The sequence below is a fragment of the Zingiber officinale genome, chromosome 10B, assembly GCF_018446385.1.
Source record: "Zingiber officinale cultivar Zhangliang chromosome 10B, Zo_v1.1, whole genome shotgun sequence".
NCBI lineage: Eukaryota > Viridiplantae > Streptophyta > Magnoliopsida > Zingiberales > Zingiberaceae > Zingiber > Zingiber officinale.
In genome coordinates, this window is record NC_056005.1 from 96,234,373 (window position 1) to 96,257,112 (window position 22,740).

Here is a 22,740-nt window from a genome sequence, read left to right on the forward strand (position 1 = left end):
CGTTTTGGATGTCTTGGCGCTCAACGTGGATGTTTGCTTGTCTAAATCTTCTCGAAAATCACGTAAATCCTTTTCATTAAGTCGAAGTATGCGCGGTATGGGCGCATTAATTGCGCCTGGTGACAGAGCGCCACGTGGCTCTTCTCGCGTGGCGGTGATGATCCGTACGATGGGACGCCGATTGTTTTGAAATGGACGGTTAGATGATGACCTCGTCTTTCGTGACCTGCATCCAACGGACGAGGCCGACCAGCCTCGTTCGCATAAAGCCTTCGTCTTCGCCTTTACGCTGCATTCTCTGTTTCATCGCGCGTCCTCCGTCGAAGGTGCCCGCGGCTGCCTCATTCCGGATGTCCTAGTTCTCGCCTCTTGGTGGTTTTCGGCTTTCTGGTGATCCTCTCCGTTCATCCTCCCTCAGTAAGCTTCTCCCTTCTTTTCGTTCGGCCTTTCCCTTTCGCGTGGAACTCCTTTCGTCCCCTTGCTTGCGAACCTTTATCTGTCCTCCGTTTCCGAGTTTCTTTCGGCTTCCTTCTTTTTTTTTCTTGGTACTTCAGTCATGGCGAACACTTCCGTACCCGCTGTTGATGTTCATGGTCCCTGGTATATGACCATGGAGAGTCGGTTTGATGAAGAGGACGCTCGGCGTCTTGTTCGGACGTACGGGATCCTTGACGACCATGAAATAGTTGTAGCCGGCCCGACCGATCGGCCCCATAACCCTCCGATCGGTACCATTTGTTTTTTTCTAGACCAATTCCAGGGCGGCCTTAGATTTCCTACCCATCCATTTATTTTGGAAGTTTGTAACTATTTCCGCATCCCGCTCGGCCAACTTGTGTCGAACTCCTTTAGGCTGCTGAGCGGGGTAGTCGTCCTCTTTAGGCTGCACAGTATCCCCCTTGACCCCAAAATATTCCACTTCTTCTTCTACCCCAAACAATCCGAGTTGGGCACTTTTATTTTCCAAAGTAGAATAGGCTTTAAATTTTTTGATAATATGCCGACCTCCAACAAGCACTGGAAGGAGTTCTTCTTCTATATACGACTTCCCGAGCGGCCAGCATTCCGAACCAAATGGCAGACCGCCGTGCCGACCCAGCAGGAGCTCGGCAAATTCAGAAGCAATCCGGCCTACCTTCATGCGGCGAACTAGTTGTCCGGTCAGCGGTACAAAATTGACCAGTTGCTTCTCAAGGGGGTGTTGTACATTTTTGGATTATCTCCCGTTCGGGCCAATCTCCCCTACCGCATGGGTAAGGACTCTTTACTCTCTTCGCCTTTTTTGTCTAACTGATTTTAATTTCTTCCACTGCAGCTGAAGTCATGTGGCGCTCCAAGGCTACCGATCATTTGAAATTGAAGGCCGTGAAAATTGAGGCGGCTACCAAAAAAGAACTCGCCGAGCGGGGTCTAATCCCCAGCCGCCCGGCAGCTACAGGAGAGGGGGGGACGCAGTCTGCCCCTGAAACAGAAGTTACCCAATCCGCTTCAACGGAGGAGTTGGGAGTCCCCCAGGCCGGGGATTCACCACTGGAAGTTCGGCGGAAACGTCGAAGAGACCCCAGCCTTCCGCCGACCCAAGAGGGCGAACCATAGGCGCCGATCGAGGTCGCTTCGCCAGATCGCACACCGTCGCAGATCGGGACCTCAATGACCTCGCCCACCGCACAGCCCTCTGGCTCTCCTCCACGGACTCGTCGTCGCTTACGACGGTTGGGCGAGACTTCAACCATAGGGGAGTCCTCGGGCCAGGCGACTGCGGCTGAGGAAGTGCCGGCCGGCCACCCGACCATCAAGACTACCCTTCGATTCCCATCGGAGGAATATTTATTGTCTTCCGATCGGCCATCAAGCCCCGTTCATGAAATAACCCTGACGGGTCCGCTCGCCAAGCTCTTCGAGGATGCCCAGATTCAGGTGGCCCTCATGACGCCCAAGCAGCTCGGCGATAACAACATGCAGCAGGTCACTCAGGTAAGTTCATTTTTCTTCCTGTGCCATGCTACTGTTTGGTCCCTGATTTTATTATTTCCCTTGCAGCGTTGGGCTGAGCAAATCGCCATTAGCCATCGGCTAGCCGAGCTGGAGGATCTCATGGAAAAACTCCAAGTGTCGGGGGGTCCATCGGCCGAGCGGGATAAACAAGCCCTCGAGGCCGAACAGAAGAAGGTCGCCGACCTGGCTACAGAGGTGGCTCGACTGGAAGACTTGGTGAAGAAGCGCGCCAGTAGCCGGAAGAGGCGGGCGATTGCTGATCTGGACAAGATGAAAGTTGAAGTCCGAGCCCTAGATCAGCAATCTAAGAAGCTAGACGCCCAATTAACTGCCGAACGGGATGGACGCTCAGCTGAACGCACTAAAGCGGAGGTGGACCAAAAAGTTCTCCAAGATTCACTAATTGCCTCCCGAGCGGCGCTCAGAAAGCCGAGTCGCCTAGCAGCAGCACGCCAAGAATACCTCCGCTCGGAGCGGTTCGGCGAAAAGTTCGGTGGCAACGTCTCCTCAACTTTCGCCGAGGCGGTCAAGGTCACCATGGCGTACTTGAAGAAGGGTGGCTACCTCCCGGCGGAAATACACATTCCCGCCTTCGATCTGGCGACCATGATAGACAACATCCCGGACGGTTTCTTTAATTTCGAAGACCCGGAGTGAGGCGAGTTCTTCCAAGTACTTTTTGTATTTCATCCGCTTTGCGGATGTAAAACTTTTGTACGCGCCGTTCGGCATAGTTGTGTTCCTTTGCTTGTATTTTTGTTTGCCCTTCATTGCCCTTCTTTTGTCTGTTTGGTGCTTATCCGTAGAGTCAGTTAAGCTCCACGTGTTCCCCACTAGACGACCGATCAGGTTAATCAGTTGACTTGTTTTCCTCGAAATCGTTTAGCGCTTGGCTATGCTGTTTGCATTCAGTGAATGCGAAGTATTGGCAAACTGATGGCCGATCGAACTTAATCAATTTAGTACTTGCGAACGCTCGTTATTTGGCGTCCTTAGTTTCGTCCAGTAAGCTCACAGTCGCGGGTTCGACTCTCGATCTTTAACGTCGGAGCTCGACGGCGCGGATATTTATAGCCGGTCGGCGCGGCTCTCGATCTTTAACGACGGAGCTCGTCGGCGCGGATATTTATAGCCGGTCGGCGCGGCTCTCGATCTTTAACGACGGAGCTCGTCGGGCTTCTTCGTCTCCCGGTTTCCCGGCCGGAGGGTTTATAGACGCCGGACCGTCTCTCGATCTTTAACGTTGGAGCTCGACGGCGCGGATATTTATAGCCGGTCGGCGCGGCTCTCGATCTTTAACGACGGAGCTCGTCGGCGCGGATATTTATAGCCGGTCGGCGCGGCTCTCGATCTTTAACGACTGAGCTCGTCGGTTTTCCACTCGGTTTTTATAGCCGGTCGGCGCGGCTCTCGATCTTTAACGACGGAGCTCGTCGGTTTTCCGCTCGGTTTTTATAGCCGGTCGGCGCGGCTCTCGATCTTTAACGACGGAGCTCGTCGGTCTTCCGCTCGGGGATTTATAGACGCCGGCCCGTCTCCCGGTTTCCCGACCGGAAGGTTTATAGACGCCGGACCGTCTCCCGGTTTCCCGGCCGGAGGGTTTATAGACGCCGGACCGTCTCTCGATCTTTAACGTCGGAGCTCGACGGGCTTCTGCTCGGGGATTTATAGACGCCGGCCCGTCTCCCGGTTTCCCGGCCGGAAGGTTTATAGACGCCGGACCGTCTCCCGGTTTCCCGACCGGAGGGTTTATAGACGCCGGACCGTCTCTCGATCTTTAACGTCGGAGCTCGACGGGCTTCTGCTCGGGGATTTATAGACGCCAGCCCGTCTCCCGGTTTCCCGGCCGGAAGGTTTATAGACGTCGGACCGTCTCCCGGTTTCCCGGCCGGAGGTTTATAGACGCCGGACCGTCTCTCGATCTTTAACGTCGGAGCTCGACGGGCTTTTAAGCCTAATTTGGACAACATTTACCTGGCCGAACGGCACAGGGTCTTCGGAATCGAGCCTTTGGCTCGTACAATATACCTCCGGCTGAGCAGCTCGGGGCCTTCGTCGTCGAGTGCTTGGCTCCGATAATTTACCTCCGGCCGAGCGGCACGGGGCCTTCGAATTTTCGAGCGTGCGGCTCGATCAATATACCTCCGGCCGAATGGCTCGGGGCCTTCGATTTTTCGAGCGTGCGGCTCGATCAATATACCTCCGGCCGAATGGCTCGGGGCCTTCGATTCTTGAGCGTGCGGCTCGATCAATATACCTCCGGCCGAATGGCTCGGGGCCTTCGATTTTTCGAGCGTGCGGCTCGATCAATATACCTCCGGCCGAATGGCTCGGGGCCTTCGATTCTTGAGCGTGCGGCTCGATCAATATACCTCCGGCCGAATGGCTCGGGGCCTTCGATTTTTCGAGCGTGCGGCTCGATCAATATACCTCCGGCCGAATGGCTCGGGGCCTTCGATTTTTCGAGCGTGCGGCTCGATCAATATACCTCCGGCCGAATGACTCGGGGCCTTCGATTCTTGAGCGCTTGGCTCGACCAATTTACCTCCGGCCGAACGACGCGGGGCCTTCGATTCTTGAGCGTGCGGCTCGATCAATATACCTCCGGCCGAATGGCTCGGGGCCTTCGATTTTTCGAGCGTGCGGCTCGATCAATATACCTCCGGCCGAATGGCTCGGGGCCTTCGATTCTTGAGCGTGCGGCTCGATCAATATACCTCCGGCCGAATGGCTCGGGGCCTTCGATTTTTTGAGCGTGCGGCTCGATCAATATACCTCCGGCCGAATGACTCGGGGCCTTCGATTCTTGAGCGCTTGGCTCGACCAATTTACCTCCGGCCGAACGGCGCGGGGCCTTCGATTCTTGAGCGTGCGGCTCGATCAATATACCTCCGGCCGAATGGCTCGGGGCCTTCGATTTTTCGAGCGTGCGGCTCGATCAATATACCTCCGCCCGAATGGCTCGGGGCCTTCGATTCTTGAGCGTGCGGCTCGATCAATATACCTCCGGCCGAATGGCTCGGGGCCTTCGATTTTTCGAGCGTGCGGCTCGATCAATATACCTCCGGCCGAATGGCTCGGGGCCTTCGATTCTTGAGCGTGCGGCTCGATCAATATACCTCCGGCCGAATGGCTCGGGGCCTTCGATTTTTCGAGCGTGCGGCTCGATCAATATACCTCCGGCCGAATGGCTTGGGGCCTTCGATTCTTGAGCGTGCGGCTCGATCAATATACCTTCGGCCGAATGGCTCAGGGCCTTCGATTTTTCGAGTGTGCGGCTCGATCAATATACCTCCGGCCGAATGGCTCGGGGCCTTCGATTCTTGAGCGTGCGGCTCGATCAATATACCTCCGGCCGAATGGCTTGGGGCCTTCGATTTTTCGAGCGTGTGGCTCGATCAATATACCTCCGGCCGAACGACGTGGGGCCTTCGATTCTTGAGCGTGCGGCTCGATCAATATACCTCCGGTCGAATGGCTCGGGGCCTTCGATTTTTCGAGCGTGCGGCTCGATCAATATACCTCCGGCCGAACGGCGCGGGGCCTTCGATTCTTGAGCGTGCGGCTCGATCAATATACCTCCGCCCGAATGGCTCGGGGCCTTCGATTTTTCGAGCGTGCGGCTCGATCAATATACCTCCGGCCGAATGGCTCGGGGCCTTCGATTCTTGAGCGTGCGGCTCGATCAATATACCTCCGGCCGAATGGCTCGGGGCCTTCGATTTTTCGAGCGTGCGGCTCGATCAATATACCTCCGGTCGAATGGCTCGGGGCCTTTGATTCTTGAGCGTGCGGCTCGATCAATATACCTCCGGCCGAATGGCTCGGGGCCTTCGATTTTTCGAGCGTGCGGCTCGATCAATATACCTCCGGCCGAACGGCGCGGGGCCTTCGATTCTTGAGCGTGCGGCTCGATCAATATACCTCCGGCCGAACGGCGCGGGGCCTTCGATTCTTGAGCGTGCGGCTCGATCAATATACCTCCGGCCGAATGGCTCGGGGCCTTCGATTTTTCGAGCGTGCGACTCGATCAATATACCTCCGGCCGAATGGCTCGAGGCCTTCGATTCTTGAGCGTGCGGCTCGATCAATATACCTCCTACCGAATGGCTCGGGGCCTTCGATTTTTCGAGCGTGCGGCTCGATCAATATACCTCCGGTCGAATGGCTCGGGGTCTTCCCATCGAGCCTTTGGCTCGGTTAACATACTCCCGGCCGAGCGGCATGGGATTTATCCCATCGAGCCTTTGACTCGGTTTCTATACTCCCGGCCGAGCGGCACGGGAGTTCTTACTTAAACTACCAATCTGAGCAACAGGTAATTGAAAGAACTGACCTATCGATCGGCACGACTATGACCCAATTTCTCAACTCCCGAATACCCGTGGGTTGAGGAGCATACGTTATACTTGTCGAAACTTATTGGCCAGTTGCCTCGCCTGATGAAGACCCCTTTGTCGGACCGATATCGGGGCAGGAGTTGCTCCCACCTAAGGGCCGATTGGACCCTTATTTTGCTCCAATTTCTAATGTTTCTCCGGTCGGTCCTCCTGGGTCGCTCGGATATCCGCTCAGCTTGAGCCCTTTGTCTCTGTTGCTCCACGAGCTTAGCTGCTCTTGCCTCTATTAGAGCGTCGAGTTTCTTCTGGGGGAGCATCACGGTGTGAGGTCATCCAGCCTCGTCCATCTATTCCGCTCGGATACAGGTGCGTTCCCACAGACGGCGCCAAATTGATCCTGTCCGAGTCGCTGAATCGACGGACGCTGGGCACGTGGCGCTCTCCTCTATCTCCAACCAACTACACCGACCTCCGGCGAACCTGCACAGAAGTCGGGCCTGGGAGGGGTCCCCCATTCTTACTGTCGGATCACTAACAAATGAGAATAAATTACCTGTCAATCAAATTGCAACTTCCTGATTTATTTGTTTAAATTAATTTTCGACATAATTCATAAATAGTTGATAAATTCTGAAATCTTTCATCGGCAACAACATCAATCTTATAGTGATCCATTTGCATTCTCAAGTGGTGTAAATCTTGTGTATCAAAATCAAGAGGATAGAATTTCTCAGCAAGTCGATAGATGTGATCAACATTAAAAAGCTTAAAGTTTTCTTTAGGTTTCAAAGCACAACTAAGTTTAAGAAGTTTCACTTACTCATCCTTGAATCTACTATTAAGCTCTTCAACTTGAAAATATATTGCAGCAGTAAATACATCAATTGGATAGTGATGCTCAACTGTGATTAAATCATTTTGTTGACAAGAACGACCTGTAGCAGATTTATAACGAGCTTCCATTTAAGGTATCTCGATGTCAAACTTGGCACAAACTTCTTTCACATAACTAAGTAGAATAACGAATCCTTCTTCTCTCAAAGTATAAAAGCAAAGTTTTAATAGTTGAAACATAGTCTATTGCATTTAAAATATCTAAAGATTTCTCTTGCAATGCTCGACAAAGCAGATTCATTAATCCCATTGTCTTTTACATCAAATATAATATGAATATGAAATCAAAAGACTTCATCGCTATCAACAAACCACTAGCTTCACCACGGATGGAATTAGAGGACCCATCATACACCATGTTTTCTAATACGGTAATCACAGAACTATACATATCAATCATATTACAGATTGAGTCAAAATTAAAACTCCAGCTAGTCTTTCTAGGGCGTAGTAAATTTCTAATTTGATTGCATCCTCTACCAGTATCACGTTCACCAATAGCTACCATACGCGCAACTTAAAATTTTTGAGCAGAAAGTAACTCAGCATGACGTTTAGGAGATGCGTTAAAGAGATTAAAAATAGAATTCAATTTTGAAAAGAATAACCAACTAGATACCTCTTTTTCAGCAACTGCAGTTAATGCTAGTTGAAGTCAATGAGCGAAACAATGTATATAATATGCACATGAACAATCTTTCAAGAAAATAGCTTGTAATCTATTCCAAGAGCCACGCATATTGCTAACACCATCATATCTTTGTCCCCGCATGTTGTGAATATGCAAGTAATAACAACCAAGAGTATCAGATATTTTTTTCTTAAGTGTTGCAGCAGTTGTGTCAGTCACATATACAATGACAAAGAACCGCTCTCGTAAAAAACCATTAATATCCACAAATCTTAATACAATAGTCATCTGCTATTTGTTAGATGTATTTCTTGCTTCATCAACTAAAATACAGAATTTTGCATCCTCGATTTCTTTACGAATATTAATTCTCACTTGATTAACAAGAATATTCAAAATATCTTTCTAAATATCTGGTGAAGTATACTTTACATTTTTTGAGCTTTCTCTAAGACAATGTCCCCAATATTCTCATTCATTTTTCTTATAAATTTTATCATCTCAATAAAATTTCCGCGATTATTAGAAGATGGAGATTCATCATGCCCTCTAAATGCGCTTGCTTGTAAAGTAAGCCATCGAATGCTTTCAATAATTGTTGCAAGTGATAATCTGTTCTTCTGCTTTTTTTTTTCTGAAGATTGTGCATTCATCACTTTATCAATATGACAAGATATATTCATCAAATTATCAAGATATTCCATAACATTATTATGTGGTGAAGTATTGCATCCTATATGCATAAAAAATGCACATCTATCACCATTATTAACTCGCTTCCAATATTTGAATCCATTCGTCATAAATGCAGGATTACGAGGATGCTTGGGGTTCAAATCTCGTCAAAGCCGAGGTAAATGCCTCCCTTATGTGCTAGTCACTATTCCAAATGCTAGTAGCCGCTCGTGATTTACCTCTTCCGTGTTGACCCAGGGACGAGTTGGTGAGGGCGCTGGGGGCGAGTATATTCGCCTTTTTTGCCACCAGGATTACGAGGATGCTTATGATCAAACAAGAAGCATGGAAAACAAAATGCAGCATCTTTTGAAGGAGAATACTTTAACCAAGTAAATTTTTTAAACTAATGACTTTAAAATTGTCGATTTTGACTTCTGAATTTGGTCGGTATATACTCATTCTTAATAGGTTAATATGGTCACATCTTAATATAAGCTCGTCTAATTTCATCCGTTTTATTAGCAGGATATTTCCATATTGGACTACGTAATCCTGGATCAGATTCAAGAGAACTGACATCAACATCTATTATAGGAGATTTGTTAGATTGTTGATCACTTGAATTTGATATTTCAATATTAGATGAAGAATTCCCTTGACTTGTCAATGTCTGCTCTTTTACTTTAACAAATGAATTAATAGTTTTTCTTTTCTTCATTCCTTGAGTTTTCTGTATTAAAGTGAATAAATATAGAAATTATCATTACCCAGTAATAAGGAAATACCCTTAATGACAAATCAGATACAACATAATACGAAGTCATATGTTGCTAATATCGAAACAATAATAACTAAAATAACCAAGTATATAAATAAAAGTAACCGACTTAATGATCTAATCTATATGTCATCGAATCATTTTATCTAACCGATTAAACTAAGTATTACTTATAAAATCAATTAAATTGATTAATATTTAATCATCTATTTAAATTATCTTTAATTATTTAATTAAAATAAATTCAATTACCTAATTTAGCTAAGAGTAGGATTGGGGCTTCACTTTCTCATCCCAAACATGTTCAGACTTTAAATATATTACTTCATTACAACCAAATAAAATTTCTACAATAAATGATTTTAAATGATATCTCGAATAATTTCATATTCATCAAAGTATTTTTCTTGTACCTCAATTCCAAAATCTTCCCTCAATACAATATGTATATCACGATCCCAAAGAGCCCAAAAAAACCAATTTGCAAAACACAATACAAGCAAATTCTGAACCAATTCCTTTCCCAGATATTTCACACGATTAGGGAGAAGGGAGGACGTGTACGAGATGGGACAAGGCAAGCAGCGTCAGCACTGGCGTAGGCTATCACACGATAAGTAGAGAGCTGTGTGCGTTGTCGTTGTGGGCCTATGGCAGTGTCGTTGTGGAGGCGGCGGCGTGAGATGAAGCAGTCGTTTTGGGCCTGTAGCAGCGTCGTTGTGGAGGCGGTATCGTGAGATGAAGCAGTTGTTGGCAGCGTCGTTGTGGAGGCGGCAGCGTGAGATGAAGGTAAAAAAATAGGTTTAATTTGGTGGAAGCATAGGGCTAAAAAAATTTCTATTTTTTTTAAATGGGTGGGGCTAGAGCCCACCCTAGTCCAAGGGTGGCTCCGCCCCTGGGTGTAAGGAAGGGTAAAAGGAATAAAAAAAAAGTATTACAATTTTATCTTTGTTTTATTATATTAATTTTAAAAATTATTGTTTTAGATATTTTTGTCGTGATGAAAAATACTCACACCGTTTGACTTGCACCGTCAGACGCTCACATTTCATCGACGCCAATATTGACGTCGACATCGACTTTGACACTGATATTGACTTCGATGTCAACTTCGATGTCGACTTCAATGTCAATGCCGATGTCAATACCGACTTTGACATTGACATCAAATTCAATGTCGACATCGACGCTGATGCCGACTTCGACTCCGATTTTAACAAAGAAAAATGATATGTTCAACGAAAAAAACTCAAGGAAAAGCTCAAGGATAGATACATAAAGTGATGGGGCCCATAAAAAGTGAAATGGTAGTTCTTGAATTTTTTTCCTTGAGCATATCATTGCTGTTTAACAAATAAGCTACAAATACTTGAATGCGTAAGTCTTAACTTGCAAAAAGGCGGGTCCCGCCGCCCAGCGGCCCCCTAGGCCTGGCCCCACAGGAATCCTAGGAGGAAGTAAATCAGCGGTGAATGCTGGCCCGGTTAAAGCGTGGTGTCTCCGAAATTTAACACAGCCGACCCAGATTATTCATCCAGTGCGCGTCCGTGGACCTTCGACCCTACAACTCATTGTGCAAGGATGCCACGCCGTAACCGGTTGATCCAGCCCGCGGGGGCACGTAAGTCTTAACTAATAAATGTATACAAGATGTACTAGATTCTTGAACGCACAAGTTTTTAATAAAAGTGAGGTTAATTTTGTAACTTTATATATTTAATCTAATACCCTTTTTTCCAAATACGATAAAACATATTATATTAATGAACTTTTCCTTCCTCCCAAATAAAAAAAATACAAATATTTTATTTTCCCTCTCTTCCCCTTACCTCTCATTTAGTTAATGACCCTTCGCCCCCTCCAATCATAGAGTTAGTGTGAAATATATATTTTGATATAAAAAAAATTAAAAATATCTTTTTTTTACAAGGTTAATTACCCCTTCTAATTAATTTTATATATTTTAAAACTCAAAGCAATCCTATTGGTCGAGTGACGACGAAATCGCCTTCTCGCCAAATGACCGTCTGCCTTGTTGACCAAGGAAAACTGGAATGAAATCTCTGCTAGGTCCTCCGTAGGAATTTCCATAGACAGCATCTTTTTACCGCTCGATCAGGACATAGTAAATCTTAATCGTTAATAATTGACTGGTCAAGATTTAATATTAATAATCTGACGGTTAATAAAAGCATTTCATAGAAAATTGAAGTAAGAGTCCTCGATAGGTTTCCTATCAACTGAACACGCGACATATTTATATTCTTCGCCCATGGAAATTCAAGCCATTGACGGTCCCCCCACGCCATGGCTAGCGCCGCGGAAGCCCCTATCGCCGCGTCCTTCGCCGACGATGATCTTGGTTTCGACGTCGACGATCTCCTCCAAAGCTTCTGCTACGACGATCTCTTCGACCTCGACGCTGCCATCTGGATCCCTGAACCTCCCCCTCCGCCATCCACCACCACGGAGGTGGAGAAGTCCAGTGATTCTTCGGAATCCGGCGGCTCCTGCGACACCATGAAGTCCTACGTGAGTCATCTCGAGAAAGTTCTCATGGAGGAGGAGGGCGAGGATGCTGCTGCTTTCAAGGAGAGCTGCGATATAGATGACTTCGTCGCTTGTTTGTTCGCGGAAGGGTCCTGTGATGGCGGTAGCGAGACTTGTACTACTGAATCGGTGGAAGAAATCCTCCGCAGGGGAAAGGAGGACAAGCAGGTGGAGGAGATGCCGGCGACGGTGTCCGCGGACGGGGAGGACGACGATCCTGTCAGCAAGAAGATGAGAAGGTATTGATGTTTCCCTTTCTTTGAAACTGGATCCATTATCGGAGATAATCATACTAAAATTAGACTTTTAATTAATGTATCAAACTTATGATTAAGTACAGACTTCGAATTATGTTAAAAATTGTAATTTGTTTAAAATAAATTCTAGGATGTATGTTATTTGCACGAGACACGAGTGATGCTATCTTATGATTGCTCAGGCAAATGAGAAATAGAGATTCTGCCATGAAATCGAGGGAGAGGAAGAAGATATACTTGAAGGAATTGGAGATGAAAAGCAAGTATATGGAAGCGGAGTGCCGGCGTTTGGATTATGCTCTCCAGTGTTGTGCAGCGGAGAATTTGGCACTTCGTCAGTGTTTGCAGAAGGAAAAGCGATTTGATGTTGCCGCAGCTAAGCAGGAGTCTGCCGTACTCTTTGAGGGTAAGACACAGATACATATTACTGCTTCCACTGTCTTGCTCCTGCTTTTCTCTGCTTCCTTTGCTTGTGACAGGTTTTTTATGGAGTAGTTACCGTGAGAACTATCAACTATTGTTAGTTATCTCGTCAATTGGATGATTCATGTTGTTTTTATTAATGCATCAGTCCTGGTTACATATTTTTTGCTTGTGCATGGAAACGTGGACGACAACTGATCAACTTCGACTATTTATACTTGCTTACAGAAGTATCCAATACGAGTTCATTTGGAGATTAACTTCCTGCATAGTCTCGGATTGGATTTACACTCAATGTGGTCAAATAACTATGCAACACATTACATATGCACTTTCTTGCTTCTTCTTTGAATTTTGACATGGGTTATCTGACACAATTAGTGGAACATTTCATTAACCTTGGTAGCCAAAAATATTTGGGATTAAGTTGCTTGTGTTAAACATTCGAACCCATGGGGATCTCTTAGCTAAATTTAGAGATGGGGACTAAAAGATGGAATTTTATTCTCTCATTTCCTACTCTTTTTAAGATGCTACCTCAAGTCTAACATCTGAGAGATGAGGAACTAGTTCTTGATACTCTGGTAAATCTTAAGACTGATCTCAATCTAACCCATAATGTCAAAGCACTTAGGTGGTCGATTTCTTGGTATTTAAGCATTTAAGAACCCCAAATCTGGGGATACGATAGTTTTACCTCTCCTTCTCACTTCCTACTCTCTTGAAGAGATCTTTAGTACTGAATCTTATTGGGCACACAGAGGCCAATCTTTTTGCTCAGTCTAAACTATCGTATATATTACTTATTCAATGCTGCGTTTTAGCCATAAAAGAATACTTCAATTTTCATGTTGGGCCATAATATTATGTAATGGCATCAAATTATATAAGCCATGAAATATGATTTTGGTCATTTACACTTGATTGAGGTCGACTATTTGATCAGCTAGCTCCAATTTTGGAAGACTTTAGCATTATGTTCTTCTCTCTCACTTTTTCCCAATGTAATTTTCATGATTTCCTCAGTAGTATTCACTTGCTTTGACCTTATCCCTTTCTTGCACCAAGTACCACTTCCACATTTCATGCACGTAGTACTTTTTTAGGCCAATATGTTCCGCAATTGCAACAAGAATAGCATACTGGGTTGATGGTTCCCTAGGCTTAATCCTGCTCGAAGTCTGAACAGCTATTATTCTGTAGATTGAGTGACTATCAGGAAATATCTTAGGCCCCGCCGTGGAAGACCTTTGCACTAGCTAAAATGTAAATCTCCACATGTGTATAACAAATACAGTTGAGCAACTCATATGTTGGTTTCTTTGAATGGAAGACTACAAGTTTATATAAACCTAAAATAATCCTCTTTTGAATATCATTATCACCATTCCCTTTTGAGCAGTGAATTTCCATTCAGTGAACTATTATACTTCATCTTCTGATACAACCCTGCCATTTGACATCATGACCTACTAAGTTGTAGTGTTTTTGTATTTGAATGTCAGCATACTTTTTTTGCCGCCTAATTTTTTATACAAAACATATTTTGCGAATTAGTGGAGAAGTTGCATGAACAGGCCGCTCAAGCTGTTTTTGCTTTCTCTTCACAACTTAGGCCATTGGTTTATTGAACCGATCCTGTAGTTGAATAATTTTATTCTCTGCAGCTCAATCCCGATTCTTCTTCAATATTCACCGATTCTTCTTCAATATCTGCATCACTAAACTATTCTTAAATCTTTGTCTTAAAGATATTATTACTGCATTTAGTTGGTGGTTTTGAAGCTGATACTTCAGCTGCAATCATCAAACCCAAACTTTTCAGGAATTCTATTTCAGGAGTTTGTGATTTTGCTGGAATGCTGGGAATTTTAAAAATACATTCCGAACGGCTTGTTCAATGTGTTTATTGTTCAGAATCCACTCATGTATGATGAAGACACTACCAAACGACTGCTTTTTGTAAATTTTATGAGACTTCTCGATCTGTTTATATCTAAAATTCAGTTCTGCAGTTTGTACAAGAAACAAACATTAGCAAATCTTTTTGTTCTCTTTGTATTTGATTCTCTTCTGACACTAATGTCGTTGCATCAGAATCCCTGCCGCTGGGTTCCCTGCTTTGGCTCGCCAGCATCATTTGCCTATTCCTTCTTCCAGTTCTTCCCAACCTGAATCTAGAGGGCACAGACAATCCCGAAAGAGGCCGCGATCACGAAATTGCAGCAATCGAAAGAGTAACAACTGAGACTCCAGAGGAAAATATAAATTCAGGGTTCGGATCAGTGAGTTTTGGGAAGAAATGCAAAGGGACAAGGGCTAGGATTAAGGATCTTGATCTTTTGCATGCCATTGAGGCATCTTAGTGGTTCCTTAAATTGGATTTGGATACTTCTTTCTACTAAAACCTTATATAATTAATGTATGAACTCTATGTTATCATCTGTTTTATCATGATCAGATGATCTTAATGCTATGCTATAACAATTTCTTATGTATGCAATACCTGAAATTGGAGTGGTATGGGATTGTTATAGTAAGGGTAAAATGATATATGATAGATTTTCTCCTGTCCGCGAGCTTTCGCATCTTCTTTATAAAGTGATCAATTTTTTTATAAAAAATAAAAAATATAATTTAACTCAAAATGTAATTATAAAAAATGTCTAATTTGACTTAAATCCTAATTATTTTAAATTAATATAACATTATTTAAATACAAATTAGATAGTATATTATAACAGCTACATTTTAGAGTTTATTTTATGAAATATATATCTGGTCGAATGGTTTCTGATTGGAAAAAAAAAAAAATCTAAACGACTGACCTCGTTTCTTGAATACATTTTGAAGCACATAAATTAATCAGAACGACAAAATATTATCATATCAATTTATGTACGTGAAGCCAAGGGTTAGAAGTTATATTTATATCTAAACATTAAATATATTTGTATTGAAATAAATCACTATTTTTTTTCTTTTTAATTCTTTTTTTAATTTTGAATTAAAAAAATCAATATTTCTATATATAAATCCTTAATATATAAATATATATCCCATAAACATATTATATACTCCATAAATATTTAAATATATTTTATTTTTAATTTTTTTATTAAACATTATAATCTGAAATTATAATTCAATTGGGATGTGCCCGTCGGAGGATAATATATATATATATATATATATATATATATATATAATCGATAACTTTTGTTTAATTTATTTATTCAGATAATATATTTGTAGAAATTAGTTGTTAATTGTTATAGAATCGATTTTCGATAGAGAGGGTGCTGATTTAACTTTAAAAAAACGAAAAAAGTGTCCATTATCAAAATGAGGGGCGCCCTTTGTTATTTTTCCGCTTTTATAAAAATTCGCAGGATTCACAATAAATTTATCGGCATATCCCAATGGACCAATGAGCGGGGAGCAAAAGATGAGGCGTGTCGCCGGCGGTAATAGTTACCGCCTTGGTCAGTCGCTGTCGGAGTGCTTAGGAAAGCGATATGGGAGAAGATTGGGAAGATATAGCAAGGGATTGAGAGGAGGAGGAACAAATAAGGGGAATGGAGTCGGATTTTGGGGTTCCCAGGGAGCTGTCGGCGGTCCAGAAGAAGCGGGCGGAATACCAGCCCGAATTGCCCCCTTGCCTCCAGGTATTGAATCCGGCCTCATTCTTCTCCTTCGCCATTGTTATGCTATCTCGGGGTTTCTTGCTTCTGGAGTGGATTGGATGCTTGTGACATTCTTCGGTTTGATGGGCTTTCGTTGATTCACCGATTGCTTGTCTTTGTGCGCGGCGGCTCTTGTTTTTTTTTTAAAAAAAACAAGATGGTGGTATTCTTCTGAACCGAGTTTGAATGATGTACCAGATTTTGCCTCAAATTTAAACCCTTTTCACTGAACGTTTCACTGGACAGTTGCAAATTTGTGTCCTATTCACTATTTTTGCTTTCCTATATGATTATAGGTCTGAAATTCTACTTCAAGACTGATGTGAAATCGTGATTTTCTCAATTCTGGACTTGATTGATGTTTTTTTTTTCTTGTAATAAAGAGTTTAATTTACTTTTAGTGTCTTTCTTCTTGCTCTTTACGTGGACTTTGACTCACTCATTTTCAGCAGTCTGTCTTCTAGCTAGTACATTGGTCCATTGTGTTTCAAAAGATCGATATTTTTCTGAGAACCTAGATGATACCAACATTTATCTCAAGTTCTAACATCCTTGCTACTCCCCTTTTTCTTCATTTATGAACTACCATTCATGGCTTATATGTAAATTTGGATTATGAGGATGCGTGTGAATCCAGCAGAAGATATCATAGTTTCTGCATTTAATGTTTATTTTAGTATAAAATCTTCTTCAACATGTTCTCCATGACTGATCAATCAAAATTTGGCCATCTTCCTATATTCATGTATATTATCACTATGGTGAACAGGGCACTACAGTTGGGATAGAGTTTGGCAACGCGACAACCTGCGCAGATCCATCCAGTGCACATGTTATTGGTCAGGCCTTCCCACACACGTTTGGTCAGCCTTTAGCTCATTTTTTGACAGCAACTGCGAAGGTGCCTAATGCACAGATCATTCCTGAGCATCCTCCTATGAGGTTTGTGAGTATGAAGTCCCCTATGACATGTGTTTAATTTTTCTGGAATTGATATATGGAGGGATGCGCATGAAAAATATCCAGCATTGTTAAGCTACTAATCATTCAAAACTTCTGATTACTTTACTTTTCTGTTAATATAACTCCCTTTTGTATCCTGATTTATCATTCATCCTTGAATACAAAAGAGTTGTTTCTTTTCTTAGCTAGTTTTAGCAATTTTTAAAGTTGCATCACACACGACCAATACTACAAACTCAATTCGCGTATGATTGCAACATCTCTGTGGTGGCATATCATACTATCTGGATTTAGTTTGACAATTGTGTATTTTTTTTCTAGGTTTGCTTTTTAGTAGCCTGTGTTTTTTGTTTGCATCATAACTCATGATACACCCTTCCACATGAATAAATGCAGGGTAGGCATTGTGTTTTGCGGGAGGCAATCACCAGGAGGACATAATGTTGTATGGGGTCTTTATAGCGCTATTAAACTCCACAACCGAGACAACACCTTACTTGGCTTTGTTGGTAAGCCTTCCTTGTAATCTTAGCAAAAGGTGATGTGAAGAAATTTATCAACGATAAGCTATTTGATTCTAAATTGAAATGCCTATGTGCTGACTTCTTGTTTCTTTGTTAAAGGTGGCACTGAAGGTCTGTTTGCACAGAGAACTTTGGAAATTACAGATGAGGTTCTTTCTAGTTACAAGAACCAAGGTGTGCTAAAAATTGGCTCATCACTCACCCTTAATGATTGTAGATTAACTTTTATGATTGATACGAGTTGTTTGTTGTGTCGAAGGTGGCTATGATTTGCTGGGCCGGACTGTTGACCAAATCAGAACAACTGAGCAAGTAAATGCTGCTTTGACTACATGCCAAGATTTGAAGTTGGATGGTCTTGTCATTATAGGAGGTATTTCATGATCCCTGGAATTTTCCATATTTTCACTTAAATCGACAACTCTTTTATATAAATTTGTTGCTTTGACAAGGAGTCACATCCAACTCGGATGCCGCTCAACTTGCAGAAACATTTGTTGAGGCCAAATGCCCTACAAAGGTTACTGTGTGATTTAAATTTTCTGATTATTCATCCTCGGTTTCAAATGAGTCGATCCATAAATATATAACTGACTGCTTTTTTAGCTACTATCAATTTGTATATACAAGAAAAACTGAGACTTAATCAAGCCATATAAGTTATCTTTTTCATCTTATACTGGCAATTGGTTTCTTCCTACAAATAACAAGGATACTTTTAAAACAGGTAGTTGGTGTCCCTGTTACTTTGAATGGAGATCTTAAGAATCAATTTGTGGAGACAGATGTTGGGTTTGATACTGTTTGCAGGGTAAGCTTATAAACATTGTCTATAAACTCTTAAATGATGTTATTGTTCTGATCCTTGGTCTCTTTTTTGGCGTAACCATTTTTTATGTTGCCATTGGATTATAAGCTTGTATAGTTTCTGAGTTTCATAATCATCCAAATAGAAGTTGATTTTGTTCTTTTTTCTAAACTTTGGTGTCAGAGAAGTTTTATCAGGCAATGAAGTGGTTGTTTTTGACAATATAGTTTTCATCTCCTAATTTTGTAAGATATAAATGGTCTTGTCCTTGTTTTGATTATCATTGGATCCTCATGCTTATTATCCTACTTAATTTCAGGTCAATTCTCAACTAATAAGCAATGTCTGCATAGACGCATTGTCTGCAGAGAAGGTAAACCATCTATATGTGCTGATAGAGAATTATAGCTTAATTATTGCTGATGAAATGGAATAATTTAGGTTTTAAGATGAAACCACATTGAAACCCACATGAAGAACTGGCGAGATATTTCTGAAGCTTTGATGGTTTCATGTTACGAGTATCAACCCTTCAAATTGTTGTAATATTGAAAACTGTGGCTTGTTTCAGTACTACTATTTCATCCGCTTGATGGGTAGAAAGGCTTCCCATGTGGCTCTCGAGTGTGCACTGCAATCACATCCTAATATGGTTCGTTCTAGTTCCTATTCATGTGTTAATGAATTTAGGAGGCAGCTCATGTTTGCTCTTTTGTGATTGTCAATAATCAATACATTGTCCATTATCAGCTCATCTTAGGAGAGGAGGTCGCATTATCAAAACTAACCATTTTCGACATTACTAAGCAAATCTGTGATGCAGTTCAAGCCAGGGCTGAGAAAGGTGTTATACACTTTTCTTATATATTAATATGCTTTGCGCTATTCTAAATTAATATTTTTTTCTCCAGAGAAGAATCATGGTGTCATTCTTATTCCTGAGGGGCTTGTAGAGAGCATTCCTGAATTGTATGCACTTCTGCAGGTAGTTCCTGGATTTTGCAATGCATAACCTCAAGATCTTTGGTTACGTTTGATGAGGGGTAATCAACATTGTAATGTAATCATTACATTACAATATTGATTACTTTGTTTGGTACAGTTTTAAGACTGTAATGTATGTAGTCTGGATTACAAAAGACAATAAAGTTTTGTAATATGGATTATAAGACCAACAACACGTAATCTAGATTACATTCCAAGCTCAATATTTAATTAAAATTTAAATGTCAAATATAACTCTAGTTCATTTCCTGTACTAACCGGTTGTCGACGCCACTGCCGCCGCCGTTGGCCGTCACTGGCAAAGGTCGCATGATATTCTTGTCATTTTTAATAATACGAATTATATTCCTTATAAAAAAATAATAGACACCAAACAAAAAAATATAAGCAAAGATTACATACAAGTGTTTTTACCAAACATAGTAATGTAATATTAATTACATTACAAAATTTATTACACTACAAGCTTGATTACATTACCCCTAACCAAACATGACCTTTATGTTTCAATTGCAAGTTGAGTATGTTCTATTAATCTTTTTATGATCGTATTGCAGGAAATTCATGGTCTCCACAGCCAAGGCATTTTGATCGAGAAGATCTCCTCTCACCTTTCACCTTGGGCATCTGCATTGTTTGAATTTTTGCCACCCTTTATCAGGAGACAGGTTATCTTTCATTCCTTCACTCCGTAGGAACAAATTGCTGTACTTGTTCTTTGACAAAAAATTTCATTAACTCTCACTCTTCTTCGATGCAGTTGCTGCTTCATCCAGAGTCTGATGACTCTGCGCAGCTGTCCCAGGTAACTTCGCAAGATGTAGAAACTGAAAAGGGCCATGTTTCCATTGTTTCTAACTCGAAGTTTCTCTTGCTTAGATTGAAACAGAAAAGCTTCTAGCACAGTTGGTGGAAGCAGAAATGAACAGAAGGAAGGTAAATTCTCATCAATCAAACTTCACATTGCACTGGCACTTCATGATTTTGGCTTTCAAGAAGTACTGATTTCTTTCTCCCTTCCAGAAAGAAGGCATATACAAAGGAAAGAAATTCAATGCAATATGTCATTTCTTCGGGTATCAAGCTCGTGGATCTTTACCATCAAAGTTCGACTGTGACTATGCATATGTATGCACCAACTCCTCATTAGCTCTCTCCTAATCCTTCTGTTACACTGCAAATGATGTAACTAGGTTTATGAAATCAGGTTCTTGGACATATCTGCTACCATATTCTGTCAGCCGGGTTGAATGGATACATGGCTACTGTTACTAACTTAAAACATCCCGTGAACAAATGGTGTTGCGGTGCTGCACCACTCACTGTAAGGATCTTATGGTTACAACCATTGTGTTTGAAAGATATATAACAACAATTAAGTCTTATTTGGTCTTCCTCTGTCTCATTTAATATGCCGTGAAACTGATTTTGTTTGGCTCAACTAGGCTATGATGAACGTGAAGCGACATTCACGTGGTTCTGGGGCCATTCCTATTGGAAAGCCAGCCATCCATCCTGCCACAATAGACTTGAAAGGCAAAGTATATGAGTAAGTGAGCTTTTCATGGTTTGCTTAATATTCTTTTTAACAGTAATTCTTAAATGGCACTTGAAGTAACTGGGCTTCAATACCTTCAAGTTTACTTGTCACAATACAAGTCATAAATCTATCCATCTTTTCTTGTAGCTCAAGTGGATTTTTAAGAAGGAATTTTCATCTTAAATTTAGGATTTAGGAGTTTTTTTTTAATTAAATCAAATTTTATTTTAAAAATTAAGATATTTTAGCATAAATAGTAAATGTTAAAATTTTTCACTTTTATATCAGCATGTCATCATTGTTACCTATTTATGCTAAAACATCTTAATTTTCAAGTTTAGTGTTTTCAGATTAAGTTCGGGTTCGAGTCGGATTTGGGTTACGATTTTCTTTTAGTAACTTCAATCTGACCCGGACCCATCGAATTGACACCCCTAATTTTTTAGGATTGGATTTGATTCGAAACTTATGTGCAACTAAAGTAGCACTGTGTTTCCACTCTACATCGGTTTCTTGGATCTCGTCTCAGGTTGCTGAGACAGAAAGCTTCAAGCTTTTTGTTGGATGACTTGTACAGAAACCCAGGGCCTCCTCAGTTTGAAGGGCCTGGTGCCGACGATAAGACCTTTACTCTCTCTATCGAGGATCAAGATTACATGGGCAGGATAAAAAAGCTTCAGGATTATCTTGACACGGTTGGTGCAATCTCAATAGTTACTGCTACTCTCTCAAGTAGCATTCTCAATTGTTTTCATTGCGTTTGCAGGTGAAGAGCATCATTAAACCCGGGTGTTCTCAGGACGTGCTCAAAGCTGCTTTGAGTGCCATGGCGTCCGTGACTCAAGTGCTGACAGTGATGTCTAGTCCATCATTTGGTGGGCATCAGCCACTCTAACTGCCTTTTCTAGGCTTGATGATGTTAACTTGCACATGTGTAAACTTGTATAAGTAGCTTCTCATTCACTATGTTTTCGTCACTATCACCATCATCATTGCATTAATCCTCGTTGTTCTAATTATGTTCGAGTTGATTTTGTTAATGTTTTAGAGGAAGTACTTTCTTTTTATCATTGATACGGTGCATGATCGTAGGGTCCGGAAGATGACGTGGTCGGAAGTCAAGCTCATGAGATGGTCAAAGGTCAAGCTCACGCGACGATCAGAAGTCAAGTCCATGTGACGGTCAGAAGTCATGCCTACGTGGTGGTCAAAAGTCTGGTCTACAGGGAGGTCAAAAGATCGGACTACGTGGAGGTCAAAAGACCTGATCACAAGATGGTTTGAGTCGGGCACAGGTTGCGTACCGGGGTTGGGCTTGCATAGCGAGTAGGAACCCGGAGGCTAGGATCCCAGGTCGGGATTTATAGCCCTGCGGGACAGGATAAAGGGATCAAAACGTACAGGTCGGGATATGCAAACCAAGGATTACAAGCTAGGATCCCAGACCGGGATTTATAGTCCTGCGGGACAGGATAAATGGATCAAAGCGTACAGGTCGGAATGTAGCAACCCAGGATCCCAGGCCGAAATTTATAGCCTGACGGCTCAGGACACATGGATCAAAGCGTACAGGTCGGAATGTACCAACCAAGGATACATGTCGAAATTTATAGCCTGGCAGCTCAGGATACATGGATCAAAGCGTACAGGTTGGAATGTACCAACCAA

General features: G+C 42.5%; 2 protein-coding genes across 2 annotated transcripts; both read left to right on the forward strand.

Annotated features, from left to right (window-relative positions):
* The first annotated feature begins 11,590 nt into the window (after window positions 1-11,590).
* On the forward strand, window positions 11,591-15,044 carry LOC122029313 (bZIP transcription factor 50-like). The gene is made up of 3 exons (XM_042588252.1): window positions 11,591-12,105; window positions 12,306-12,529; window positions 14,644-15,044. Exons 1-3 carry the CDS (start codon window positions 11,624-11,626, stop codon window positions 14,910-14,912), a joined length of 975 nt encoding a protein of 324 aa, XP_042444186.1. The 5' UTR covers window positions 11,591-11,623; the 3' UTR covers window positions 14,913-15,044.
* A 939-nt stretch (window positions 15,045-15,983) lies between these two features.
* Window positions 15,984-22,088, forward strand: LOC122029312 (pyrophosphate--fructose 6-phosphate 1-phosphotransferase subunit alpha-like). Its single transcript, XM_042588251.1, has 19 exons — window positions 15,984-16,214; window positions 17,002-17,174; window positions 17,592-17,704; window positions 17,819-17,893; window positions 17,979-18,092; window positions 18,172-18,239; window positions 18,447-18,530; window positions 18,847-18,900; window positions 19,099-19,179; window positions 19,278-19,371; window positions 19,439-19,512; window positions 20,090-20,200; window positions 20,293-20,337; window positions 20,412-20,468; window positions 20,556-20,660; window positions 20,740-20,856; window positions 20,978-21,081; window positions 21,602-21,767; window positions 21,839-22,088. The coding sequence occupies exons 1-19, from the start codon at window positions 16,125-16,127 to the stop codon at window positions 21,965-21,967; spliced, it is 1,854 nt and encodes a 617-aa protein (XP_042444185.1). The 5' UTR covers window positions 15,984-16,124; the 3' UTR covers window positions 21,968-22,088.
* The last annotated feature ends 652 nt before the right edge of the window (window positions 22,089-22,740 follow it).

Excerpts from the sequence above, each read along its gene's own strand:
- LOC122029313 (XM_042588252.1), top strand. The coding sequence starts at position 11,624 with ATGGCTAGCGCCGCGGAAGCCCCTATCGCCGCGTCCTTCGCCGACGAT. Across the intron at positions 12,106-12,305 it reads GTCAGCAAGAAGATGAGAAG|GCAAATGAGAAATAGAGATT; the intron begins GTATTGATGTTT and ends ATGATTGCTCAG. Across the intron at positions 12,530-14,643 it reads GTCTGCCGTACTCTTTGAGG|AATCCCTGCCGCTGGGTTCC; the intron begins GTAAGACACAGA and ends TCGTTGCATCAG.
- LOC122029312 (XM_042588251.1), top strand. The coding sequence starts at position 16,125 with ATGGAGTCGGATTTTGGGGTTCCCAGGGAGCTGTCGGCGGTCCAGAAG. Across the intron at positions 17,894-17,978 it reads TTCTAGTTACAAGAACCAAG|GTGGCTATGATTTGCTGGGC; the intron begins GTGTGCTAAAAA and ends GTTGTGTCGAAG. Across the intron at positions 19,513-20,089 it reads AATTGTATGCACTTCTGCAG|GAAATTCATGGTCTCCACAG; the intron begins GTAGTTCCTGGA and ends ATCGTATTGCAG.